Source organism: Procambarus clarkii, chromosome 80, assembly GCF_040958095.1.
Source record: "Procambarus clarkii isolate CNS0578487 chromosome 80, FALCON_Pclarkii_2.0, whole genome shotgun sequence".
In the NCBI taxonomy this organism is placed as follows: Eukaryota; Metazoa; Arthropoda; class Malacostraca; order Decapoda; family Cambaridae; genus Procambarus; species Procambarus clarkii.
Window position 1 is genome coordinate 21,128,878 of NC_091229.1, and position 24,283 is coordinate 21,153,160.

Sequence of the window (24,283 nt, forward strand, 5' to 3'; positions counted from 1 at the left end):
GAGAGTTTGGTCCACCAGGCTGTTGCTTGGAGCGGCCCGCAGGCCCACATACCCACCACAGCCTGGTTGGTCCGGCACTCCTAGAAGGAAACAATCTAGTTTCCTCTTGAAGATGTCCACGGTTGTTCCTGTAATATTTCTGATGCTCGCTGGTAGGACGTTGAACAACCGTGGACCTCTGATGTTCATGCAGTGTTCTCTGCCTCTGCCTCACAGACCAAGCAATTGCTTTAGGCTCCACAGCAGGTTAGGGTGTGGGAGTAGAATTCTTGAAGTCAACAGGAAATAAACAATTTAGTAAAGGAAGTCGAAAGTTAATGTAATTGTCTATCATTGTTTTGAAATAGTAATTGTATATTTATCCCCCCCTTCCCCAACCACTTGGGCTGGACGGTAGAGCGACGGTCTCGCTTCATGCAGGTCGGCGTTCAATCCCCGACCGTCCAAGTGGTTGGGGCACCATTCCTTCCCCCCGTCCCATCCCAAATCCTTATCCTGACCCCTTCCCAGTGCTATATAGTCGTAATGGCTTGGCGCTTTCCCTTGATAATTCCTTCCTTCCTTATCCCCCCCCCCCGCCTAAAGTTTCCTTGCGATATCTTATGGATACTTATTAGTATATTCTACAGTTTATAATCTGTATGGATATGGATGTTAGTTTTTTGTTGAAATTGAGCACTATAGCTCACGATAACCGACTTTTCAACAAATTTACTTTTAAATGTAGATTTTTGGGAATGCGCCCGCACACTGTGGTCCAGAGGAATTATCTAACTTAAGTCTAGACTCTAGATAGTCTGGTATAATCATAGTAGTTTTCGCTTGCTTTAAGCGAAAGCAACTTTTTAATTTAAGTTCTAGCAGTAAAATAGGTACCTGGGTGTTAGGCAGCTGTCACGGGCTGCTTCTTCCTGGGGGTGGAGGCCTGGTCGAGGACCGGGCCGCAGGGACACTAAAAAAAAAAGCCCCGAAATCATCTCTAGATAACCTCAAGATATGACAGTGAAAGCCCCGAAATCATCTCTAGATAACCTCTAGATATGACAGTGAAAGCCCCGAAATCATCTCTAGATAACCTCTAGATATGACAGTGAAAGCCCCGAAATCATCTCTAGATAACCTCTAGATAACCTCTAGATATGACAGTGTTTCACAATACTTGGCGGCTTATATTTTGTTTTTATGTTGAAGCTTAACAGTTACGCATGATAATATAAATGTTTACAATTAATTACAATTAACAATTACAATTAACTCCCAATTATCCTGGAAACAAATTTAAAGAAAAATGCCTTTTAAATGGCTTTGTTATATCTAGTGTGCACAGTTTTAAGAATATTTTAAGTGTTATTGTGCACTAAAATGCATGAGTGCACCATTTTGTTTTGTAATAGGTGGGGTCAGATTGATTGATTGATGATTGATTGATGAAGATTAAGCCACCCAAGAGGTGGCACGGGCATGAATAGCCCGTAAGTGGTGGCCCTTTTGAGCCATTACCAGTATCAAGAGCTGATACTGGAGATCTGTGGAGGTGCGACTGCACCCTGCGTGACGGGAGATGTCTCCCGTGTGGGGTCAGAAAGCCTATTCCACTTACCTAGGTCACCCCCTCCCCACCCCCCAGGATAGCTACTGACCTCCAGGATGCAACCCACAACAGCTGCCTAGCTGTAGGGTACCTATTTACGGCTAGGTGAACAGGTGCATCAGATGTAGGGAAACTACCCAGATGCTTATGTTCTGCTCCCGGGAATTAAACAAGTGATCTTTGCGGGTGTGGTTAGATTGAGAGTACACCTGGGGCCAGATTCACGAAGCAGTTACGCAAGCACTTGCGAGCCTGTATATCTTCTCAATCTTTGGCGGCTTTGTTTACAATTATTCAACAATTAATGAGCTCCGAAGCACCAGGAGGCTGTTTATAACAATAACAACAGTTGAATGGGAAGTTTTCATGCTTGTAAACTGTTTAATAAATGTAAACAAAGCCGTCAAAGGTTGAGGAAAGATGTACACGTTCGTAAATGCTTGCGTAACTGCTTCGTGAATCTGGCCCCTGGGCATATTATTAGTTTATAAAATAAACAAATGACTGTCTTGCGCTACAGAATGTTTGTTATAGATCGATTTAACATTCCATAGAAGAAACTTCTTGAGTGGCACCCTTGCGGGAGCGTTAAAAGTTTGAAATCCATTTATCAAGCTGAACTTGGACAGGATTGAGAGAGAACGTGAGTTATTGCTGTAAAGAAGGGGGTACCAAACAAAATGTGCGCCCCCCTGGAAAATATGTTGAGGTATATTGACATATCGAATAGCTGAAGCCAGGTGTGTTCTCCATTATTATTATTATTATTGTTTTTGTTTGATTTAAACGCCTGTTGACCAAACCACTGACTAGAAGGTGAAGGGACGACGACGTTTCGGTCCGTCCTGGACCATTCTCAAGTCGATTGTGTGAGAAATCGACTTAAGAATGGTCCAGGACGGACCGAAACGTCGTCGTCCCTTCACTTTCTAGTGGGTTGTTTGGTCAACATATTTCAGCCCCGTTATCGTGACTCCTCGACTGCATTTAAACGCATGTTAGTGCGTGCACCTAAATGCACTCTCCTAAATGTGCTTGCAAGGTAGACAGCTCTAGTTCCCGAGCCTCGCGTTAGCAGATGTCGATTGTATAGTTATTGCTCCTCGTACCTTGGAGTTACCTTGGAGTATTTCCGGGGCATAGCGTCCCCGCGGCCCGGTCGTCGACCAGGCCTCCTCGTTGCTGGACTGGTCAACCAGGCTGTTGGACGCGGCTGCTCGCATATAACGTCCTCGTGCTTCATAACGCACCTGATTTATTATACTTGGCTTCTACCTTTTCTTAATTAACTCGTTCTGTCTGTTCATTGTTCTTTCGCTAAAGAGCTCCTTAACATTCTTGTGACTAGCCTGTGCTTTGGTTTTACACCCATTACTTGTTCCATTATTCCCCAACCACTTGGACTGGACGGTAGAGCGACGGTCTCGCTTCCTGCAGGTCGGCGTTCTATCCCCGACCGTCCAAGTAGTTGGGCACCATTCCTTCCCAATCCTCCTCGTCCCATCCCAAATCCTTATCCTGATCCCTTCCCAGTGCTATTTAGTCGTCATGGCTTGGCGCTTTCACTTGATAAATTCCCTTTCTGAACCAAACTCAGAACTCTGCATTAATCTGGAGCAGCATAGTTCATAGGGAGGCCTGGTCGAGGACCGGGCCGCGGGGACACTAAAGCCCCGAAATCATCTCAAGATAACCTCATCTCAAGAAGATTCACCCTCTGCGTGTATTTGTTTACCTTGTGCATTGAAGACAATCATGTATGTCCTGTTGATGTTATAGATTCAGCTACTCTGAACAAGTTCCAAGTAGCACGGGCTATGGTGAGCCCGTAGTGAACTTACCTGGCACAGGAGCGGTGACGTATGCCCATAACACATTCTGTTTGGTAGGGAGCCGGTCGGCCGAGCGGACAGCACGCTGAACTTGTGATCCTGTGGTCCCGGGTTCGATCCCGGGCGCCGGGGAGAAACAATGGGCAGAGTTTCTTTCACCCTAAGCCCCTATTACCTAGCAGTAAAATAGGTACCTGGGTGTTAGTCAGCTGTCACGGGCTGCTTCCTGGGGGTGGAGGCCTGGTCGAGGACCGGGCCGCGGGGACACTAAAAAAGCCCCGAAATCATCTCAAGATAACCTCAAGATAAGATAGTATCTGCAAGTGTTGCCAAGTTCAACTTCAGCAATTGGGAACTAACTGGTGGGGGGGGAGGTTAATTTTTATTGCAGCACTAATTTTATTAATTTTTTTTATTTACAGAAACATCGTCTACAATATCAGTGTCCACAACTTGGAGGAGAACTTCAGTCAAGTAAGTTTACAAGAATAATTTCTTGTTGTATGTGATACATACGATTTTCTACCACTAAATTGTGTTCTTCAACGTTGATGAGTTATTAGTTCATGGTGGTTGTTGGTGTAATTGTGATACACGACTTGATACATGGATATATCTGAACAAATCCACAAGGGCCGTGACGAGGATTCGAACCTGCGTCCGGGAGCAACGAATCAAATCCACGTCACGGCCCTTGTGGATTTGTTCATTTGATGCATCACGTTAGTGTGATCTCTGTGTGTAATGGATATATCTCTCACGAGTTCTGTCATAATCGGTTTAATGACACGAAGAATAAATGGAAATTTCAGAAGGCCTACTGGCCCATACGGAGCACCTCCCGTCATGTGTATTCACCTAGTGTGTGTGTGTATATATATATATATATATATATATATATATATATATATATATATATATATATATATATATATATATATATATATATATTCATATGTGAGTTAGGAGATGTGAGGTGTGAGTTTTCAGTTGCATATAGTCCTGGGGACCATTCAGGCTTGTTCACATATTCATATCGGTGTGTGTGTGTGTGTGTGTGTGTGTGTGTGTGTGTGTGTGTGTGTGTGTGTGTGTATATATTCATGTGTGTGTAAAAAAAAAATTACTTGTATATATTATAGTGTGTGCGAAGGAAGATGCCTCGTATGGGCCAGTAGGCCTTCTGCCGTTTTCTTTCTGTTTGGTGTTATTAGGTAAATCTGAGGTTGCATCATCCCGGCGGTGTTGTCATACCATTACCCAAGTCTCCTGAAGCCCGGCCATATAACAAATCCGCGGGGCGAGTGTGCTGGTATCGGCAGGCGGGTCCATTTCATTATTTCTGGAGGTGTGATAGAGCCTTGTTGATGAGGAGCCGACGTCTCCCAGGCAGCCAATGGCAGTCCGCGAGCGCCGCCGCGGTCTCCTACCCCCCAGAATCTCGCTCGCGGAAGGAAAATTCTATGTGATTATGTGATTAATAATAGCGGGGCTTGCAAAAAGCGCCTAATGGGGTATGAATTATACAGATTAAGGTGGCGTCTGCTGTGATGGGTCCGGTGATCTCCTGGCCCTGACGGTACGTTAAGTAGCCCTGCGAGATGGTATCACCGGAGGGGTTTGACGCAAATGGCCTTCAAAGGCTATCTTTGCAAGACATTGCTTGCAGATTAATAAATTGCTTGAAAATAGATTACAAAATAATAGGGGTTTCATGCTCATTTATCTTGGCGCATAGTTGAATTTGGCATTAAATGCTATATAACTGTAAGCAAAGAATTCCTAAATTATTCTACCTAGGAAATAGTTTTTTCCTAACCCCAAATAACCACAAATATTCTAGCCTCCAAACTCTGCGAATGTCCAAACCATAACTTTTAAGGAATGTTCTGGGGCATTTTACCTAAAACATTCCTTAGGGCACTCGCAGAAATCACAATAGCATGATGCATCAATGAACACATCCACAAGGGCCGTGACGAGGCTTCGAACCTTCGTCCGAGATCATACTGCCTTAATTAAGGGGCAGGGTCGATTAAGGCAGCGTCTGGGATGATTTCGGACGTAGGTTCGAAGCCTCGTCACGGCAATTGTGGATCTGTTCATTCCTTAGGCTATCCTACGAACCTCAACACTGCCATGGTGGGAATGCCATGGTGGGAATGCCATGGTGGGAATCATTAAGCAGTGTGTTAAGGCTCGGGGATGATCTCAGTGGTCATAACATCCTGGCGCAGGAGGGGCGCGGGGCTAGCCTCATGTCGTGGGCTTAACTGCTGGCCTGACGCATGGCTTCCTCCCCCTCCACCATGAGGGTCGTCACATAACTCTCCATGACGAGTTTGGTCGTATTTAGTAATAGTCTTCCTGTGCAGGCGAAGAGTCACAATAACGTGGCTGAAGTATGTTGACCAGACCACACACTAGAAATTGAAGGGACGACGACGTTTCGGTCCGTCCTGGACCATTCTCAAGTCGATGAGTTAATAGTCTTCCTGTTAGGGCCTGTATGGGTTTGATGATGAGGGGCGAGGCTCTCCTCCCCCATTCCTCGCTCTTTCTGGTAAATATCTGGCAGTAAAAAAAAAAAATATAGCCATTTTTGGCTGAACTTTGGTTAACTAATTTGTGTTTGAAGTTCTTAATTTTTTTTATTCTTTGCAGAGAATCGTGTGGTACTCCAAAGAACAGGACAGTTCCATGTGCTTCGACAAGGGGAAGTCAGTGGTAAGTTGAGAATTAATTTTGTAACTAAATATAATTGAATGCTCCCATGTTTTTAAGTATATATTAGGGAGCCGGTCGGCCGAGCGGACAGCACGCTGGACTTGTGATCCTGTGGTCCTGGGTTCGATCCCAGGCGCCGGCGAGAAACAATGGGCAGAGTTTCTTTCACCCTATGCCCCTGTTACCTAGCAGTAAAATAGGTACCTGGGTGTTAGTCATCTGTCACGGGCTGCTTCCTGGGTGGTGGAGGTCTGGTCGAGGACCGGGCCGCGGGGACACTAAAAGCCCCGAAATCATCTCAAGATAACCCTCAAGATAACCTCAAGATATACATAACTGGCATCCCTTAATCCACATTTACGTAATTGGCCCTGCCTCTTCCTCCCCTCTTGTCTTAAGTTTTGACCGTCTTTTAGTAGTTTCAGGCATCATATGTCCTAAACTAGTCTCTTGACCAGGCCTCTTGACCAGGCCTCTTGACCAGGCCTCTTGACCAGGCCTCTTGACCAGGCCTCTTGACCAGGCCTCTGGTTGGTGATCAGATAAACTGAAACTAGACTTAGAACTTGAAGCTTTCATTCAGTGTGACTTTGGGTATCGGAGCGATACCCAAAGCGATAATATGTACACGATTGATGATTGATGGATGAAGATTAAGCCACCCAAAAGGTGGCACGGGCATGAATAGCCCGTAAGTGGTGGCCCTTTTGAGCCATTTCCAGTATCAATAGATGATACTGGAGATCTGTGGAGGTGCGACTGCACCCTGCGTGACGGGAGATGTCTCCCCCGTGTATGTACACGTTTATGTGTAGATAGGTGAATTCAGGCCCCAATCATGTTGCTTAAACGATAGTAATGTTATGTGTAGCCAGCAATACTTGGCTTGTCAGGGTCGTTTAATGCCAATTGGAGGTTGTGGATAGTTTTTAATTTAAAAAACTAATGTGGATAGTTTTTAATTGAAGATTACAGCAGTTGATAGTAGATAATTGCTTTCTCGCAGTGCAGGTCTCCTTGGTGTTAGTTCCAGGGATCAATGTCCCCAAGGCCCGGTCTCCTGTGAGTGTCTTCGACGCGTTGAGGAAGTGCAAAATAGCCAGTGATAAGTTGGGGGGGGGGGTGTTACCAGAAACACAATTAGAGAAGACCTGCGTCTTCGAACCTGCGTCCGGGATGCTCCCGGACGCAGGTTCGAATCCTCGTCACGGCCCTTGTTGATTTATTCATTTGATGCATCACGCTAGTGTGATCTGTGTGTAATCACAATTAGAGAACAGTGTGAACATCAGAGATCAAGAATTCGCATATAGAAATAGGTTTTCAAGAGAACTGAAGCTACTGGATTGTCTGTGCCATAGACACAGAGAACATTGCATGAACATCAAGAGGTCTACGGTTGTTCAGCATCCTCGCAGAAAGTACAAGAAATATTGCACGAACAAAAGTGGAAATCTTAAAGGACAAGCTGGACACTTGCCTGCATGGAGTGTCGGACCAACCGGGCTGTAGTGGATATGTATAAGCAGCAACCTGTTGGAGTTATCACACGTCAGGCTTGCCTTAGGGCCGGGCTTAGGGAGTAGAAGAACTCTTAGAACCTCATGCAGGTACAAACCAGGCTGTGATATGGCTATGTGAGCCTTCGTTCAACGAAGACCAGGAGGCCTGGTCGACGACCGGGCCGCGGGGACGCTAAGCCCCGGAAGCACCTCAAGGTAACCTCAAGGTAAGGTAAGACTGTGTCAGTCTGTTAGACAGTCTACAAGGGTACTAGCCACAGGCGAGGCTGCTGGAACAGAACTCTTGAAACCAACAGACAATAATCACATTCCTTATATTCCTTAAGGAGGAAGGCCTTAAAGGTGGGAGCGAAAATGAGGTAGGAAAATGGAGGAGAATGAAGACGGTGGGAGGAGAGGAAGGGCCGTGGGTGGTAAGGATGATCCGAGAAAGATCGGATCCGATCCGATCTGAATCCGACTCGATCCGGAAGATGATCCGACACATCGAGACGGTGTCGATAAATACATTTTCTTCCGCAATAAACATTCTTGTTTTTGTTGTTGTTATAGATTCAGCTACTCGGAACAAGTTCCAAGTAGCACGGGCTATGGTGAGCCCGTAGTGGACTTACCTGGCACAAGAACGGTGCGACGAACAACGGTGAAAACATTCTTCTTTTGTCTCTGTTATCAGTATGGCCTCTGGTGTCATGCAGGTTCGCGGCACCTCTACTCGCCCAAGTTATCGCACTAGGTTCTGTACTCGCGGAAGTTACCGCGTTATCGCACTAGGTTCTGTACTCGCGGAAGTTACCGCGTTATCGCACTAGGTTCTGTACTCGTGGAAGTTACCGCGTTATCGCACTAGGTTCTGTACTCGTGGAAGTTACCGCGTTATCGCACTAGGTTCTGTACTCGTGGAAGTTACCGCGATCACCCAGCTATGACAGTCTGGGGGCATGTGGCTGGCGTGTCTAACTCGAGTCAAGTCAAAATAAAACGCATGCTTGCCAGCGTGGTAATGACACAGTGTCCCCTGGAACACACACAAGTAGGGTGTTGGCTCATGGTGAATTGGTTCATATTAGTCAACACTTGCCTAATGCTTTAGATATTTCTTCCCTGCTCATGTTTGGTAGACACGATAGAGGGGTGGCGGGGGGGATGGGGGGTGTTGTCAACAGACAGCCGGGCGAGGATACCTGATCAACCAGGCTGTGACTCATACGTCAGGCTGCGAGCAGCCGCGTCTAACAGCCTGGTTGATCAGTCCAGCAACCAGGAGGCCTGGTCGACGACCGGGCCGCGGGGACACTAAGCCCCGGAAGCACCTCAAGGTAACCTCAAGGAGGTCATGTTGGGGGTAAAGTTATGTGCTAAATTGCCCGAGGTCTGGTCAGAGACCGGACCGTGGAGACGTTGATCCTCGGAATCACCACAAGGTAGGTATGTGTAGCTCGAACAGAGACGAGCGACATTACGCATAGGAAACATGGTTGTTTGTGAGCCGCTATGATTTATAGTACATCATATTTTGACCGTTGGATTTGTTTTTGGATTTAGCTACTTAGAATGAAATGTCCATGTAGCACGGGCTATGGCGAGCCCGTAATGTGTGTCCGTTGGAGATTTTTGACGTTAAAATGTAATATGTAGTTAGAGAGGAGCAGATGTAGTTTTTACGCTACTTGATAAGGATCCAAGGACGGACCGAAACGTCACTTTCAAACCATGTGTGTGTGTGGGGGGGGGGAGAAGGAGGGAGGGGGGTGTTATTTTATCTACGTTAATTATATTGGCTGTCGTTTCCTCCGTATGATCAAAATCCCGTAATGAATTAAAGATTATGATGAAAACTAGATTGTGTTCTTTAAAGAAGTGACGCACCATCAGGGGTGTAGTAGGCCTGCGGGCCGCTCAAAGCAAGTCTGTTGGACCAAGCTCTCCCAAGTCGAGCCTGGGCCCCGGGCCGGGCTTGGAGAGTAGAACAACTCGCATAACCCCATCCAGGTACAATCCAGGTACATGTTGAGTATAAGGAACGCTAAGGATGCTAAAGAAGCATTTACGTCTCAAGGTAATCTAATATCTTTTGTAACGCTGTAACTCCTGCACATTACACAAGTCACGACATGTCATAGTGGCAGAACAGACTATGACAAGTCTGAACAAGTATGAACAGAACAGCGGTCAGCGGAACTGACCGCTGCACATTAGCAGCGGTCAGGTCGATAAGCTGTTAACATTTACGATAATTGTTCACGGAACGAACAAATGAACATATACAGTGGTCATAACAGTTCAGTGATGAACTGAACTCAACCTTTCTCAATATGGCTAGTTATCTTGATTTCGGGGCTTTAGTGTCCCCGCGGCCCGGTCCTCGACCAGGCCTCCACCCCCAGGAAGCAGCCCGTGACAGTTGACTAACACCCAGGTACCTATTTACTGCTAGGTAACAGGGGCATAGCAACTGTGCCCATTGTTTCTCGCCGACGCCCGGGATCGAACCCGAGACCACAGAATCACAAGTCCAGCGTGCTGTCCGCTCGGCCGACCGGCATGCAAACATGTTCGTGGATTATTAGCATATCTTAGCAAGAATAAGGCGGTGGATTAAGTAGTTGCATAGCTGCAAGGAGCTCATTCCGACAGGTTTATATGGCTTAATGACTTCAGTTATTTAGTGAGATCATGCCTAGTTCCAGCTAGCGGAATTAACATTGTAAGAAACATTAAGGCAGCGTCTGGGATCCTCTCGGATGTAGGTTCGAATCCTCGTCACGGCCCTTGTGGATTTGAACATTGTAAAGGCTTAGAGTTGAGAGAGATCACCTGCGATCACCCACCACAGGAATTAGTAGGTGGCTTATCCTGGAAATTAATGTATTATAAAATATTGTATTTTGGTGTGGAGATAAAAAGCTAATAAACCTTAACAAATGCATGGAGGGAGGGAGTTACCAGGGAGGAAAGCGCCAAGCCATTGAGACTATATAGCACTGGGAAGGGGTCAGGATAAGGATTTGGGATGGGACGGGGGGAAGGAATGGTGCCAAACCATTTGGACGGTCGGGGATTGAACGCCGACCTGCATGAAGCGAGACCGTCGCTCTACCGTCGTCGCTCGAGAGGGGTTGAGGGAGAGGGACGGAGAGAGAGACTGACGGACAGAGGGCGAGTTAGGGAGGGTGGGCTACCAGCCCACAGACGCGGCAGTTTCCCAAACTGTTACTTAAAGGTTTAAGAACCATTTTTGTACACATTAGTCACAACCAGGAGCCAGATTCACGAAGCAGTTACGCAATCACTTACGAACGTGTACATCTTTCCTCAATCTTTGACGGCTTTGGTTACATTTATTAAACAGTTTACAAGCATGAAAACTTCCCAATCAACTGTTGTTATTGTTATAAACTGCCTCCTGGTGCTTCCGAGCTCATTAACTGTTTAATAATTGTAAACGTAGCCGCCAAAGATTGAGAAAAGATGCACAGGTTCGTAAGTGCTTGCGTAACTGCTTCGTGAATCTAGCCCCAGAACACTGGACATTAATATGGAATTCTAGTCAAAGCTTTTAAAACTGAACGAAAACACGTTTTATCTCACGTTCTCAGAGTAGCGTTAGGCTACTGGTGAACAATATACGTAACTTGGTGTTCCAGTCGTCTAAAGATGAATTGTAAATTTTTGTTTAACAAAACAATGATTGTTTGCGGTAAATGTTTCTCAAGGTTGCGAACTACTTGTCTCAGCACTTGGAGATGTGTGTGTGTGTGTGTCGTTTAACACGATTACGAGCGGTAAGTGAGTCAACCTTGGCTAGGCTACAGTAACGCTTCAACAACTTGAAGGTTGTAGTACAAGTGTAAACAATTCGTCTTGTCTTGCTTATTGTTTGGCGGTCTCTCTTAAGAGTACTCGCCTAACTGTTTGTTTGCGGGGGTTGAGATTCGGCTCATGGGCTCCACACCGCAGTTAATCAACTGGCTTCTGAATCCATTGGCTTCTCGCATATCGACATTTGGAACTGTGTTTGAAGTCTGTCTACCACCACCACATTTAAAATTGTATATGCATCGTTGATACCTTGGTGGTGACTATTGTTGTTGGTGTTTAAATTACTAGAATACATTTGGTGCATCCCGTTCTAACAGCGCGTGTAGTAAGTGAGCCTTGCGGTATTCATTAGAGCAAAATACAAATTGCGTTGTTTCTATTGCTGGAGCTGTATTGATTTTGTATTAGTACTGCTGCCTTGTTATTTCCTGCTTACCTGGAGTAATAGTCACACTAACGACGCTGAGACAAATTACCGAACCACTGCACGGAAGGAAAGTGACGCAAGGGGGTCCAGGACGGACTGAAAGTTATTTTTTTCCCCACATGTGTGGGCTGGGTTTATGTATTCTTTAATTCCTTAACAAAATCCACCTTGAAGGTAATGAGTGCAATCGTTGCTTACCAAATGTCAGAACCTGTAGTGGATGAACTTAAAATTTCAGTAAGCTTAAAGCTTACGCTTTTTAATGTAGTTGTCTCTGACGTTACATTCTGACAGGCTCTGGCTGGAGGATAATTCTCTGGCACTCGTTCTGAATGTTTTATCAAGACTAATGTAAAGCATTATTGCCAAATTGGATATTGCCCGAGTGAGAATTATTAACACAAATCTCCTCCCACGGAGATTGTGTTTTAGAGAGTGAGTGTGTGAGTGAGTGCGTGTGAGTGAGTGTGTGTGAGTGAGTGTGTGTGTGTGAGTGAGTGCGTGAGTAAAAAAGAGAGAGCGAGCAAGAGAACAGTCGGTTCTCTCTAGCTTTGCTACTCCGTAAAAAGTATGTTATTACCTAACCAGGGGGCCAGATTCACGAAAGCACTTACGAACCTGTACATCTTTTCTCTATCTTTGGCGGCTTTGTTTACAATTATTAAACAGTTAATGAGCTCCGAAGCACCAGGAGGCTGTTTATAACAATAACAACAGTTGATTTAGAGGGTTTCATGCTTGTAAACTGTTTAATAAATGTAACCAAAGCCGCCAAAGATTGAGGAAAGATGTACACGTTCGTAAGTATTTGCGTAAGTGCTTTCGTGAATTTTGGCCCCAGAAGCGTACGACACCCAATCAACCCGCCTAAGTCATCGAGGCCGAGGAATAGAAAACGTGAATATTACGGTACGTGATCTTTTCGCGTATATCAGATTTTTAAAATAAAACAAAATATCGTTCGGTTAAGCTGGGCGTGGTGGGTTCAGGTTGGGTTAGACTAAGTATGATTTAAAAATCCGTTGGCAGACCTTATTATATACGAAGTGACTTCTATAATGTGGGACACTCATTGTTTAAATTTAAATTAAATGAAGGCGACGAGGACCGTGTTGGGAGTCGTTGATTGTGATGTGCGCGCTCTTGGAGAGTTGTGATGAGCATTGTGGTGGTCGGCCCCCCGCTGCTTGGCCCATGTGTGGGTGATGACTTGACCACTTATGTGAGAGTATTCACCTAGTTGTGCTTGCGGGGGTTGAGCTCTGGCTCTTTCGGTCCGCCTCTCAACTGTCAATCAGGAATCTGTGCACCAGTAGATTGACATTTGAGAGGCGGGACCAAAGAGCCAGAGCTCAAAACATACACCGCTCCTGTGCCAGGTATGCCCATTACGGGCTCACCATAGCCCGTGCTACTTGGAACTTTTTGTTCCCAGAAGCTGAATCTTAAACCACAACAACAGCTCCTCCCCCCCCTCCGCTCCCCGGCCCATATTTATGAATGAAAAACACTGCACAAGACTCAAAACTGATGATGTATCTAGTTTTCTAGAGAAGTGCTTCGTTCATGTCCTCTGCTCGAATCGCACCTTGAAATGCACCATTCACGTATTGCAAATACCATTAGTTAACCTAAGTTACACCTAGAAAATCAGAGCCAAAGTATGAAACATCACCTTATTTCAGAGATAATAACTAATTATGAATAAGATTGTTGCGGGTATTGTGTTTTCTGTATGATCTTTTCTTTCTGGATCTTCAGACATGATTACTTCTGGGTCTTTTACGTTCTTCTTACACTTTGTGTATTTGGTTCCAGTTTTAATCTGCATTTTTACCATGGAGCAGAAGGTGTAACTTGCCTAGATGGGACGTCGTTTTCTGTGGCTTATTAGAAGACTTTGTTTACATCAGTTTAGGATTTCCTCTCACAGATGGTACCTTCCCGCCAAACACACACCGAAACTACGACGTTGGTACAACGTTCGAACAAGTTTTAACACCACCTAACCAGGTATAACAACCAATATAGCAAGTTGTAACAACGTTCTAATACGTCATAAACACGTTAAGCCAAGATGTAACAACTTTATTACAAGTTTTAATAAGCGGAAAATAGAGACAGTTTCGGTTTGTGTTTCCAGGGTTGTGTTTGGCCTCCTGCTCCCTACGCCTATCTCCATCACTGTGCATTAGCTCGAGTTAGAGTTTGTTGTGTATTGATATGAGAATTGTGAAGAATACTGAGCAAGTACAGTACCAGAGACCTTGCGGGTAGAGCCTTTAACAATGGAGGATTAAAAGTTTACATTTCTCTTTTGGATCACTTTTAGAAGCTAATGATTCATCTTCTTCCATTTGTATCCAGGGATATTCCTGCGTGGGGTTTAAGCCTCTGGCTGGTGTTTTGTGCCATCACATCATGGTCACAAGAGCCAGAAGTTTGTTACATAAACCTATTAAAGTTTCTACGCGTGTATCCAAGCCTCTGGCAAAGGTCCCATAATAGTAGGTTGTTACGGCGTATTCTGACCATAAACCACTAAAAATCATCATGTGGGAAGCCAACGAGGTTTGAAAGCAGCCACGGAATGTCTTTTGTATACAAGATTAGCAAGGCCAACCCCTCACGGCAACCCTGCAAGGCGAAGCTTTCTCTAACAATTACACTTCATTCTGGCTAATGGTGGTACAGTCGCCGCTCGTCTCCAGTGCTGCCCTCCTGCGGCGGCGGTCAGGTTTGAACTCTTGGGAGCCACGTAGTCCCAAGTTGCAAAGGAGGGCGTTGAATATGTCGAGTTTTATCGGCATAGAATTTAGGGGTTCATACACAGAGATCACAATAACATGTGGTGGGTATGTGGGCCTGCGGGCCGCTCCAAGCAACAGCCTGGTGGACCAAACTCTCACAAGTCAAGCCTGGCCTCGGGCCGGGCTTGGGGAGTAGAAGAACTCCCAGAACCCCATCAACCAGGTATATGTGGGCCTGCGGGCCGCTCCAAGCAACAGCCTGGTGGACCAAACTCTCACAAGTCAAGCCTGGCCTCGGGCCGGGCTTGGGGAGTAGAAGAACTCCCAGAACCCCATCAACCAGGTATCACAATAACGTGATGCATCAAATGAACAAATCCACAAGGGCCGTGACGAGGCTTCGAACCTGCGTCCGGGAGCTTCCCAGACACTACTTAATCGACTGAGCAGTCGATTCCTGTCGATTCCTGAGCAGTCGGATTTAACCCTGTCGAAGCTCAGTCGATTAAGGCAGTGTCTGGGATGCTCCCGGACGCAGGTTCGAATCCTCGTCACGGCCCTTGTGGATTTGTTCATTAGGGGTTTATATTTTGGTGATGGGGAAAAAGAATTGCAGGAGTCATGATATATGGGCAGTGTTGCTTTTTTGTGATTCACTGTTTTAATTCCTCTTGCTGGACATTTCGTGTTTTTATAGAGTGGGAACTTGTTATGGCAGGGAGGACCAACTGCCGATGCTGTTGAAGATTCAGCTACTGGGAACAAAAAAATCGAGGTAGCACGGGCTATGGTGAGCCCGTAATGGACTTACCTGGCACAGGAGCGGTGTCCCGCCGGTGTCCTAGGGCAGAGAAATATACGACAGATGGGTGACCTGTTAGACGTCACTTTTGCGGTCAGGAGCGAGGGCGGGGAGGTGGTGGGGGGGGGCTTCGTGTGCACCATTCTCTTCTGCGGTCAGGAGCGGGGGGAAGGGGGTGGGGGGTGGGGGGGGGGAGGGTTCCGTCTGCACCAAGCTGTTCTGTCTCCATACCACGTGCCTGTCAGTGTAGACAGGTGGGACTGGACAGAGTCGTTCCGGAGCAGGATCGAGCGTTGTGTGATTGAGGGATTTGCTGTGCTGGCTTCTCTTGTTTGCCCATCTGGGATGTAATTTCCTCTGGCGTTATTGGATTTTCCTCTTAATATTTTTGGGCTTTACTTTTTATGCATTTATATTTTTCCTATTAGGTTCCCTGCAGGGATTCCATATGTAGCTTTTCGACACAGGTTACTCAATATATTACACGGAAAGCCGGATACATTACTTTACCAAATAATTTTGTGTGTATGATCCTGCAAGTATATTTGGCTCCTGCTAGTCATTTTAGACTATATTTAGTGTGTAAAATATCCTATATCCGTGCATTTGAACTTTGGCATGCGACTTTCCGAGAGTCCATTATATAGGCAAACTATCTCCTGTTTTTATATGCTTAAATTCTGCAATAGACGCAGGTCCGATCCCATCGTACGGCATCAGTATTCCCTTATAAAGTAACGTAAAGTTCTTGCAATTTCATTGTGTTTTGGTAAGTGTCTACACCACCTGCACTATCCCACTCTTCAACACCCTAAAATAATCTTCCATATGTAGTATTGGTAATCAACGAAAGATGGTTACTGAGGGCCGCTTGGGTACATTGAGGGCCACTTGGGTACATTGAGGGCCGCTTGGGTACATTGAGGGCCACCTGGGGTACATTGAGGGCCACCTGGGGTACATTGAGGGCCACCTGGGGTACATTGAGGGCCACCTGGGGTACATTGAGGGCCACCTGGGGTACATTGAGGGCCACCTGGGGTACATTGAGGGCCACTTGGGGTACATTGAGGGCCACTTGGGGTACATTGAGGGCCACCTGGGGTACATTGAGGGCCACCTGGGGTACATTGAGGGCCACCTGGGGTACATTGAGGGCCACTTGGGGTACATTGAGGGCCACCTGGGGTACATTGAGGGCCACCTGGGGTACATTGAGGGCCACCTGGGGTACAGTGAGGGCCACCTGGGGTACATTGAGGGCCAACTGGGGTACATTGAGGGCCACCTGGGGTACATTGAGGGCCACCTGGGGTACATTGAGGGCCAACTGGGGTACATTGAGGGCCAACTGGGGTACATTGAGGGCCACCTGGGTATCCAACACAAATATATTTTGCATCCAAATACAAAGAATCCTCGTGCCCTTGTGGATTTGTTCATGTTTCTACACCTCCGACACCCTTAACTCCCAACACATCCAATAATCTATTCCAAGACGAATTCAAATAGTGAAGTACATTGTTCACAGTGTACTAATGATGCAAATATTCGGCGAGCATTTGAAATATTGCCGGAACAACCGTAGACATCTTCAAGAGGAAATTAGATTGTTTCCTCCAAGGAGTGCTGGACCAACCGGGCTGTGGTGGGCCTGCGGGCCGCTCCAAGCAACAGCCTGGTAGACCAAGCTCTCACAAGTCAAGCCTGGCCTCGGGCCGGGCTTGGGCAGTGGAAGAACTCCCAGAACCCCATCAACCAGGTATATGTGGGCCTGCGGGCCGCTCCAAGCAACAGCCTGGTGGACCAAGCTCTCACAAGTCAAGCCTGGCCTCGGGCCGGGCTTGGGGAGTAGAAGAACTCCCAGAACCCCATCAACCAGGTATATGTGGGCCTGCGGGCCGCTCCAAGCAACAGCCTGGTGGACCAAGCTCTCACAAGTCAAGCCTGGCCTCGGGCCGGGCTTGGGGAGTAGAAGAACTCCCAGAACCCCATCAACCAATTATCGACCAGGTAATTAACATAAAGGGTTCAAGGCTTTTCAGCACTCTTCCTCTATACATAAGGGGCAAAACTAACCAACATCTTGCTATGTTCAAAAGAGAATTTGATAAACACCTCCAAAGGATACCGCATTAACCGAGCTGCGAGTCATACGTCAGACTGCGAGCAGCTACGTCTAACAGCTTGGTTGACCAGACGACCAATCGGGCGACACTGATTCCCGGAACCAGCGCATGGTAAACCTGATGGGCAGAATTTGCAGCTTTAAGAATAATAAACAATACCGTTGAGAGGTGTCCGGCATAAATGACCATAAATACCTTTCTCCATTGGCTGCAAACGAAGGAATTTTACATATTGTGTACGATAAATATTACTGAGAAAGTTAATGCGCATTTTCTTCAAAAGTTTCTTCCTTAAGAATTTAAAAGTATACGTGATTGACCGCGTATTTTTTTTTTTGCTACTTGAAACTTTTGTGGGGAGTTTCATAGACATGAGGTGAAGTGGAATAATTTGAACCCGCTTGTCGTTCCCGCCTTTTCCTCCCCACAATGGCCGCCGTTCAAAGCCGGTAGCACGTGGAAAATTGTGGCCTCAGAATGTGCAATTAATCAGGGCATTTTTTAGTGGTGTGGCAGTAGAGGGAAAAAGTGATTTGTCTTTTGTTATGCAGCGAGACTGTTGGCTGGGGGGGGGGGGCAGGATGTGTAGATACCTGCTGCATTAATATCTATTGGTTTGTTGACATACTCTAGATAAGAAAGAAGTGTGTATACTTTGTCCTATATACAGCTGTGTTTTTTCTGATTTTTTTGCCGTGAAGAAAACGGGGTTCAGTGCCTTAGTGGGGAGTGAGGTGTTCCAGCAATGTTGCGGAAGCTTCCAGCTTGACAGCTTGAGTTGTGGGTCAAGCCGCCAGCCACTCCCAGTCACTATCAACCCCCTCCCCATCATCCCCCCTCCCCCGCTGTCTCTCCCCCTTCCCATCATTCCCTCCCCCTCCCCCCGCCAGCAAACTTATTACCTCCTCGCTTTCTACACCATTCTCGCGGCTCACAAAACTTGATATAAAATATAGTTACAGCCCACATTTTTGACTCGGTCTTCATATTATCAAACTTGATGCCTTAAATGGTGGTCTGGTATTATAATGATACACTTGAGGGGGGGGGGGTAAGTGTTAACGTATAATGTTCGTAAACACTTGTAAGAGGATTCTTGTTCATAGTTAAGTACGGTTGAACACTTTTGAACACTTATAACCGGTATCAGAGTGACGAGTTACAGAAATCTCTGCACTATCATCTGCAGTAAGCCAAGACCAGAATTATATTTGAAATCAGAGCCGCAATCCCAAAGAATATTTTAAGGGACTAAAGGGATATTTTAAGGTATATTGTTATCTTTTTTATTTTAGATAGCATAATGCGTGTGATTAACGCTTCCACTCATCCACACTCAGCCGGATTTAGGCCTAAGCTGAAAAAAACTTCGGCTTGTGAGCCTAATAATTAATGGAACGGAGCACAACCACTTTACTTTCTGGGATCGAACGCAGACCTGCAAGAATCCCGGTCGCCGCAGTAGCCCCCAAAGTGATGGGACTCCAGACCTCGCGTAGTAAGACCACAAATAATAACTCCTGGAAAGGTAGATAACCCCGTAAAAAATATTTGATAAATCAATCCTGGAACTGTGTTATCTTTATAATTTATGTACACTACACTTGTTACATCAGAGATTGATGTATAATACATTTCGTTTCAATTTAAATTACCCCTGACGGGTTGCCATTACGTTTCGTGCCGGTTCCCAGGACTCTGAGCTTAATAATACTGGATTTCATTGTCGGGGAAATAGATTAGTGCCAGAGAGCATTTAGTCCTCATCACCATTTAATGACAGGGTCTCCGAAGACCCGCTGCCTGCGCTGTGACTTCAGCGAATTAACACCAGACTCGCTCATTTTAAAACATTATTTCAGAGTTTACAAAATTAGAGGTTCATGGTCAAAGTTTAGAGGGATGTTGTTGAAGGGTTGTACTGTTTGCGTGGTTTGGGCTGGTGGCAGGGGTTGTTGGTTAGCCTAGCACCGGTGGCAGGGGTGTTGGGTAGCCTAGCACCGGTGGCAGGGGTGTTGGTTAGCCTAGCACCGGTGGCAGGGTTGTTGGTTAGCCTAGCACCGGTGGCAGGGTTGTTGGTTAGCCTAGCACCGGTGGCAGGGGTGTTGGTTAGCCTAGCACCGGTGGCAGGGGTTGTTGGTTAGCCTAGCACCGGTGGCAGGGTTGTTGGTTAGCCTAGCACCGGTGGCAGGGGTTGTTGGTTAGCCTAGCACCGGTGGCAGGGGTGTTGGTTAGCCTAGCACCGGTGGCAGGGGTTGTTGGTTAGCCTAGCACCGGTGGCAGGGGTGTTGGGTAGCCTAGCACCGGTGGCAGGGGTGTTGGTTAGCCTAGCACCGGTGGCAGGGTTGTTGGTTAGCCTAGCACCGGTGGCAGGGTTGTTGGTTAGCCTAGCACCGGTGGCAGGGGTGTTGGTTAGCCTAGCACCGGTGGCAGGGGTTGTTGGTTAGCCTAGCACCGGTGGCAGGGTTGTTGGTTAGCCTAGCACCGGTGGCAGGGGTTGTTGGTTAGCCTAGCACCGGTGGCAGGGGTGTTGGTTAGCCTAGCACCGGTGGCAGGGTTGTTGGTTAGCCTAGCACCGGTGGCAGGGGTGTTGGTTAGCCTAGCACCGGTGGCAGGGTTGTTGGTTAGCCTAGTACCGGTGGCAGGGGTGTTGGTTAGCCTAGCACCGGTGGCAGGGGTGTTGGTTAGCCTAGCACCGGTGGCAGGGTGGTTGGTTAGCCTAGCACCGGTGGCAGGGTTGTTGGTTAGCCTAGTACCGGTGGCAGGGGTGTTGGTTAGCCTAGCACCGGTGGCAGGATGGTTGGTTAGCCTAGCACCGGTGGCAGGATGGTTGGTTAGCCTAGTACCGGTGGCAGGATGGTTGGTTAGCCTAGCACCGGTGGCAGGATGGTTGGTTAGCCTAGCACCGGTGGCAGGGTTGTTGGTTAGCCTAGTACCGGTGGCAGGGTTGTTGGTTAGCCTAGCACCGGTGGCAGGATGGTTGGTTAGCCTAGCACCGGTGGCAGGGTTGTTGGTTAGCCTAGCACCGGTGGCAGGGTTGTTGGTTAGCCTAGTACCGGTGGCAGGGGTGTTGGTTAGCCTAGCACCGGTGGCAGGGGTGTTGGTTAGCCTAGCACCGGTGGCAGGGGTGTTGGTTAGCCTAGCACCGGTGGCAGGAGTGTTGGTTAGCCTAGCACCGGTGGCAGGGGTGTTGGTTAGCCTAGCACCGGTGGCAGGGTTGTTGGTTAGCCTAGCACCGGTGGCAGGGGTGTTGGTTAGCCTAGCACCGGTGGCAGGGGTGTTGGTTAGCCTAGCACCGGTGGCAGGGGTGTTGGTTAGCCTAGCACCGGTGGCAGGGGTGTTGGTTAGCCTAGCACCGGTGGCAGGGGTGTTGGTTAGCCTAGCACCGGTGGCAGGACTGTGCTACAGTGGAGAATGCCGGTTGCTTTGTGTGTTTAAACAGGCTAAGAAAATCGTCGAGGGCGCCTGTTGAAGACCAAAGTAATGTTTGGTAAATTTAGGACACAGACTTGGGACCTGGGTGACTGTTTCGGCCGAATGTTGACATCGGCGACTGACGATGTACTGAAAAGTATTTTTAGCCTAATCATTGTTAAAAATAGCTTCCTGAAATGTATTATTTCTATCTGTGTAACGCTGACAGTCGGAATGTAAGGTGAGTGTGTGTAGGTAAAAGTAGCAGGTACACACAATTTTATGTACCCAGGAGAAGTCATCTTTGGCGTAGGTTTTGGACCTTGTAACAGACGCTAGGCGGCGATCTTTATGTGGGGTTTCTTCGCAATAATGTGACTATTACTCTCTCCCGCAGGACGAGTGCCAGAACTACATCAGAGTTTTGGCCAAGGAAGGCGAGGGTCAGTTCCTTGTGTGTGGCACCAACGCCTACAAGCCTCTCTGCCGTCACTATGCTCAACAGGTAAGCTGTTGTAATCACAATTTGTGTGTGTGTACAGGTAACTTGAAATCTGTTAATAACAATTACTAAACCTAACATGAATTAGTCATAAATGTGAAACTTGGCAAGCGATCTGGTATCTCAATAACGAGATGTATATACATGATAATCTTTGAAGCAGGACTTAATGGTAATATTCTTTGGTTAAAAAAAAACCACAAGTCTCCCTGTTTTTTTATATTAATTAAGTAGTTTTAGGCTTATTTAGGGTTAAGACTAGACACATCGGTTACGTATAGTTTAAAACAGTTCATTAAACAAGGGACTTAAGACATGAAAATAACATGCGAAGACTAGAATGTAATTATTATTAATCATTGAACCATGTACCATTGTGACAAGTGGTTGGTGTCAATTAATAGTGCTGCCATTTATTTTACATTTAGCCCCCTTACTCGAGCTTGACTGTCCTAGAGGCATTATTCATCATTTCTTAAATGATATAAATACATAGTTCACAGTAGTTGCTATTTAATGGTTCACATCGGTAATGCTCGTGAAACTTGTTCATTGTTCACTTGAGAATCGGAGTAATATCTAATCATGAACACGATGTTATAACAGTTATAAATAACCAGGCCAAACATGTTGAGATAGGAATATGGCGGTTACACTCAGGCCTGACCCCCTTATCACGTTCTTGTGACTTAAAATATTCCTGTTTACCTAAATATCAGGATAAGGAATCGCAAGAAAATGAAGAAAATGACATTTTACATGTTAAATATTACAAATAAACACTTGCTAAACACGGACGCGGGGAGTGCTGTAGCTTTGGGCAAACTCCCATGTCTCTTTAGCTCAGAGTGCAACCACCCAGCTTGTCCCAACAGCCTAATTGATCTTACAGCTCCCCTCCTTCACTACCACACCCTAACTGCTTCTCTCTTGATGGTCCTTAATGCTTCAGGGGGGACCCCTTGCCTACAAGGGACTCTGCAGTAGGGTGGTAGGATGGTCACTTTACTACACCAGATTAAACGGAATCATTTGCAGCAGTTAAATCTTTCTTAAGGCACTATTAATCTTTTGTCTAAGGTGTACGTTAATTTGACGATAAAAGCTAGATTTGGACGGTGATTGGAGGCTACAGCATGCGAATATAAAATTTGTGTTGCCACTAAAGCACACAAACTATATTATATTATCGGTGTTTTCTAAGGCTCTTGGTTCACATTTACAGTAGCGTTTGTAATCCCGAACTGACCCGGATTGAGGATTTCTGTCAATACTTCGATTTCGGTGATGCGTGGGGGTCTAACCTCATCTGCATGGCCATGCCATAAACCCAGTCGTCAATCCTCTTATTTGCATCTCCCAGCAATCTTCTCGCGCATTCACTCCGTTTTATTAGAACTGTTAATGCCGACAAGTTCCCCGTTTTTCTTCGACAGAGTACGCCGTTGGTGGCCGGATTGGCTAACTGGTGGCGCGCTCTCGCGTCTACTCGCATAAATTGCGCTGCTGGAGGAGGTTGAGTTACAGTTCTTGGGATCCCTCATCCTGTCTTTGGGCCTTTTATTATATTTACATTCAGAGCTGCGTATGATGGAGTGTGCGTCTTATCACTTCACGACTACTTAACAATCGGTAACCTTTTATGTCGACGTTTCGGTCCGTCCTGGACCATTCTCAAGTCGATCATTATCACAATCGACTTGAGAATGGTCCAGGACGGACCGAAGCGTCGTCGTCTCTTCAATTTCTAGTGTGGGGTTTGGTCAACAAATATGACCTCACATGATCGCCCCCATTGTCACTAGGATAGTTTTATTACATTGCATTTATTTGCGTCGAATTCTGGTAGCCACATTATCATCGTGATAGCATGAAGATTAGTGCATTTCTATACAAATAATTGCCATAGTACTGTAGTAGGATTACAGTTTGTAATTTCCGATTTTTTTGTAAATAGCCTAGGAAGCGATGTTAGATAATAAGATACGGAGACGTGATGTTGGGGATGATAAAGGCGAGGAAGGATAAATGATTGAAAGAGTATAGAGTAATGGTTAATGTCAGCCGCTAAAGATTTTATTGGAATGCTAAGAAAAATGGAGGTTTAAAGTAGCTTCGCAGGTCGGCGTTCAATCCCCGACCGTCCACAAGTGGTTGGGTACCATTCCTCAACCCCCCCCCCCCCCGTCCCATCCCAAATCCTTATCCTGACCCCTTCCGAATGCTATATAATCGCAATGGCTTGGCGCGCCCCCCCCCCTCCTGATAATTCCCTTTCCTTTCCCCACAACTCGATTGATGATTGATGAAGATTAAGCCACCCAAAAGGTGGCACGGGCATGAATAGACCGTAAGTGGTGGTGGCCCTTTTGAGCCATTACCAGTATCAAGAGCTGATACTGGAGATCTGTGGAGGTGCGACTGCACCCTGCGTGACGGGAGATGTCTCCCGTCCCCACAACTCGTCCTACTGATCATTTATTACACTGGTGGGGTGGGTGTGTCAGGAGCGCCTTCACCCCCACAAAAGACGCTGGTATTGAAGGTGGTGCTCATTTGGGGGAAGACAAAGACTTAACCGGGTTCTTTAAAGTGTGTCCAAGTGGCCCTGATATATTTCTCAACGGTGGATGCTTTGGCACTACTACCGTGGTTCGAGGGGTCATTGGGGCTAAGTGGTAGGTGGCTGGGCGTAGGCCTATACAACGTGGTGGTGGGGGGGGGGAGGTTAACAATATGCCACATTAGAACAATCAAAAGTGAG

At 46.6% G+C, this 24,283-nt stretch overlaps 1 protein-coding gene across 5 annotated transcripts in view; it reads left to right on the forward strand.

The window, feature by feature from the left end:
• The window catches only part of LOC123749839 (semaphorin-1A), a 234,438-nt gene that overhangs the window by 190,731 nt on the left and 19,424 nt on the right, over nt 1-24,283 (forward strand). For all 5 annotated transcript variants that reach the window (XM_069314889.1, XM_069314892.1, XM_069314893.1 and 2 more), the window contains exons 4-6: nt 3,846-3,897; nt 6,088-6,150; nt 21,415-21,514. In XM_069314889.1, the coding sequence (XP_069170990.1) occupies nt 3,846-3,897; nt 6,088-6,150; nt 21,415-21,514 (215 nt within the window). The remainder of the gene's footprint in view (nt 1-3,845; nt 3,898-6,087; nt 6,151-21,414; nt 21,515-24,283) is intronic.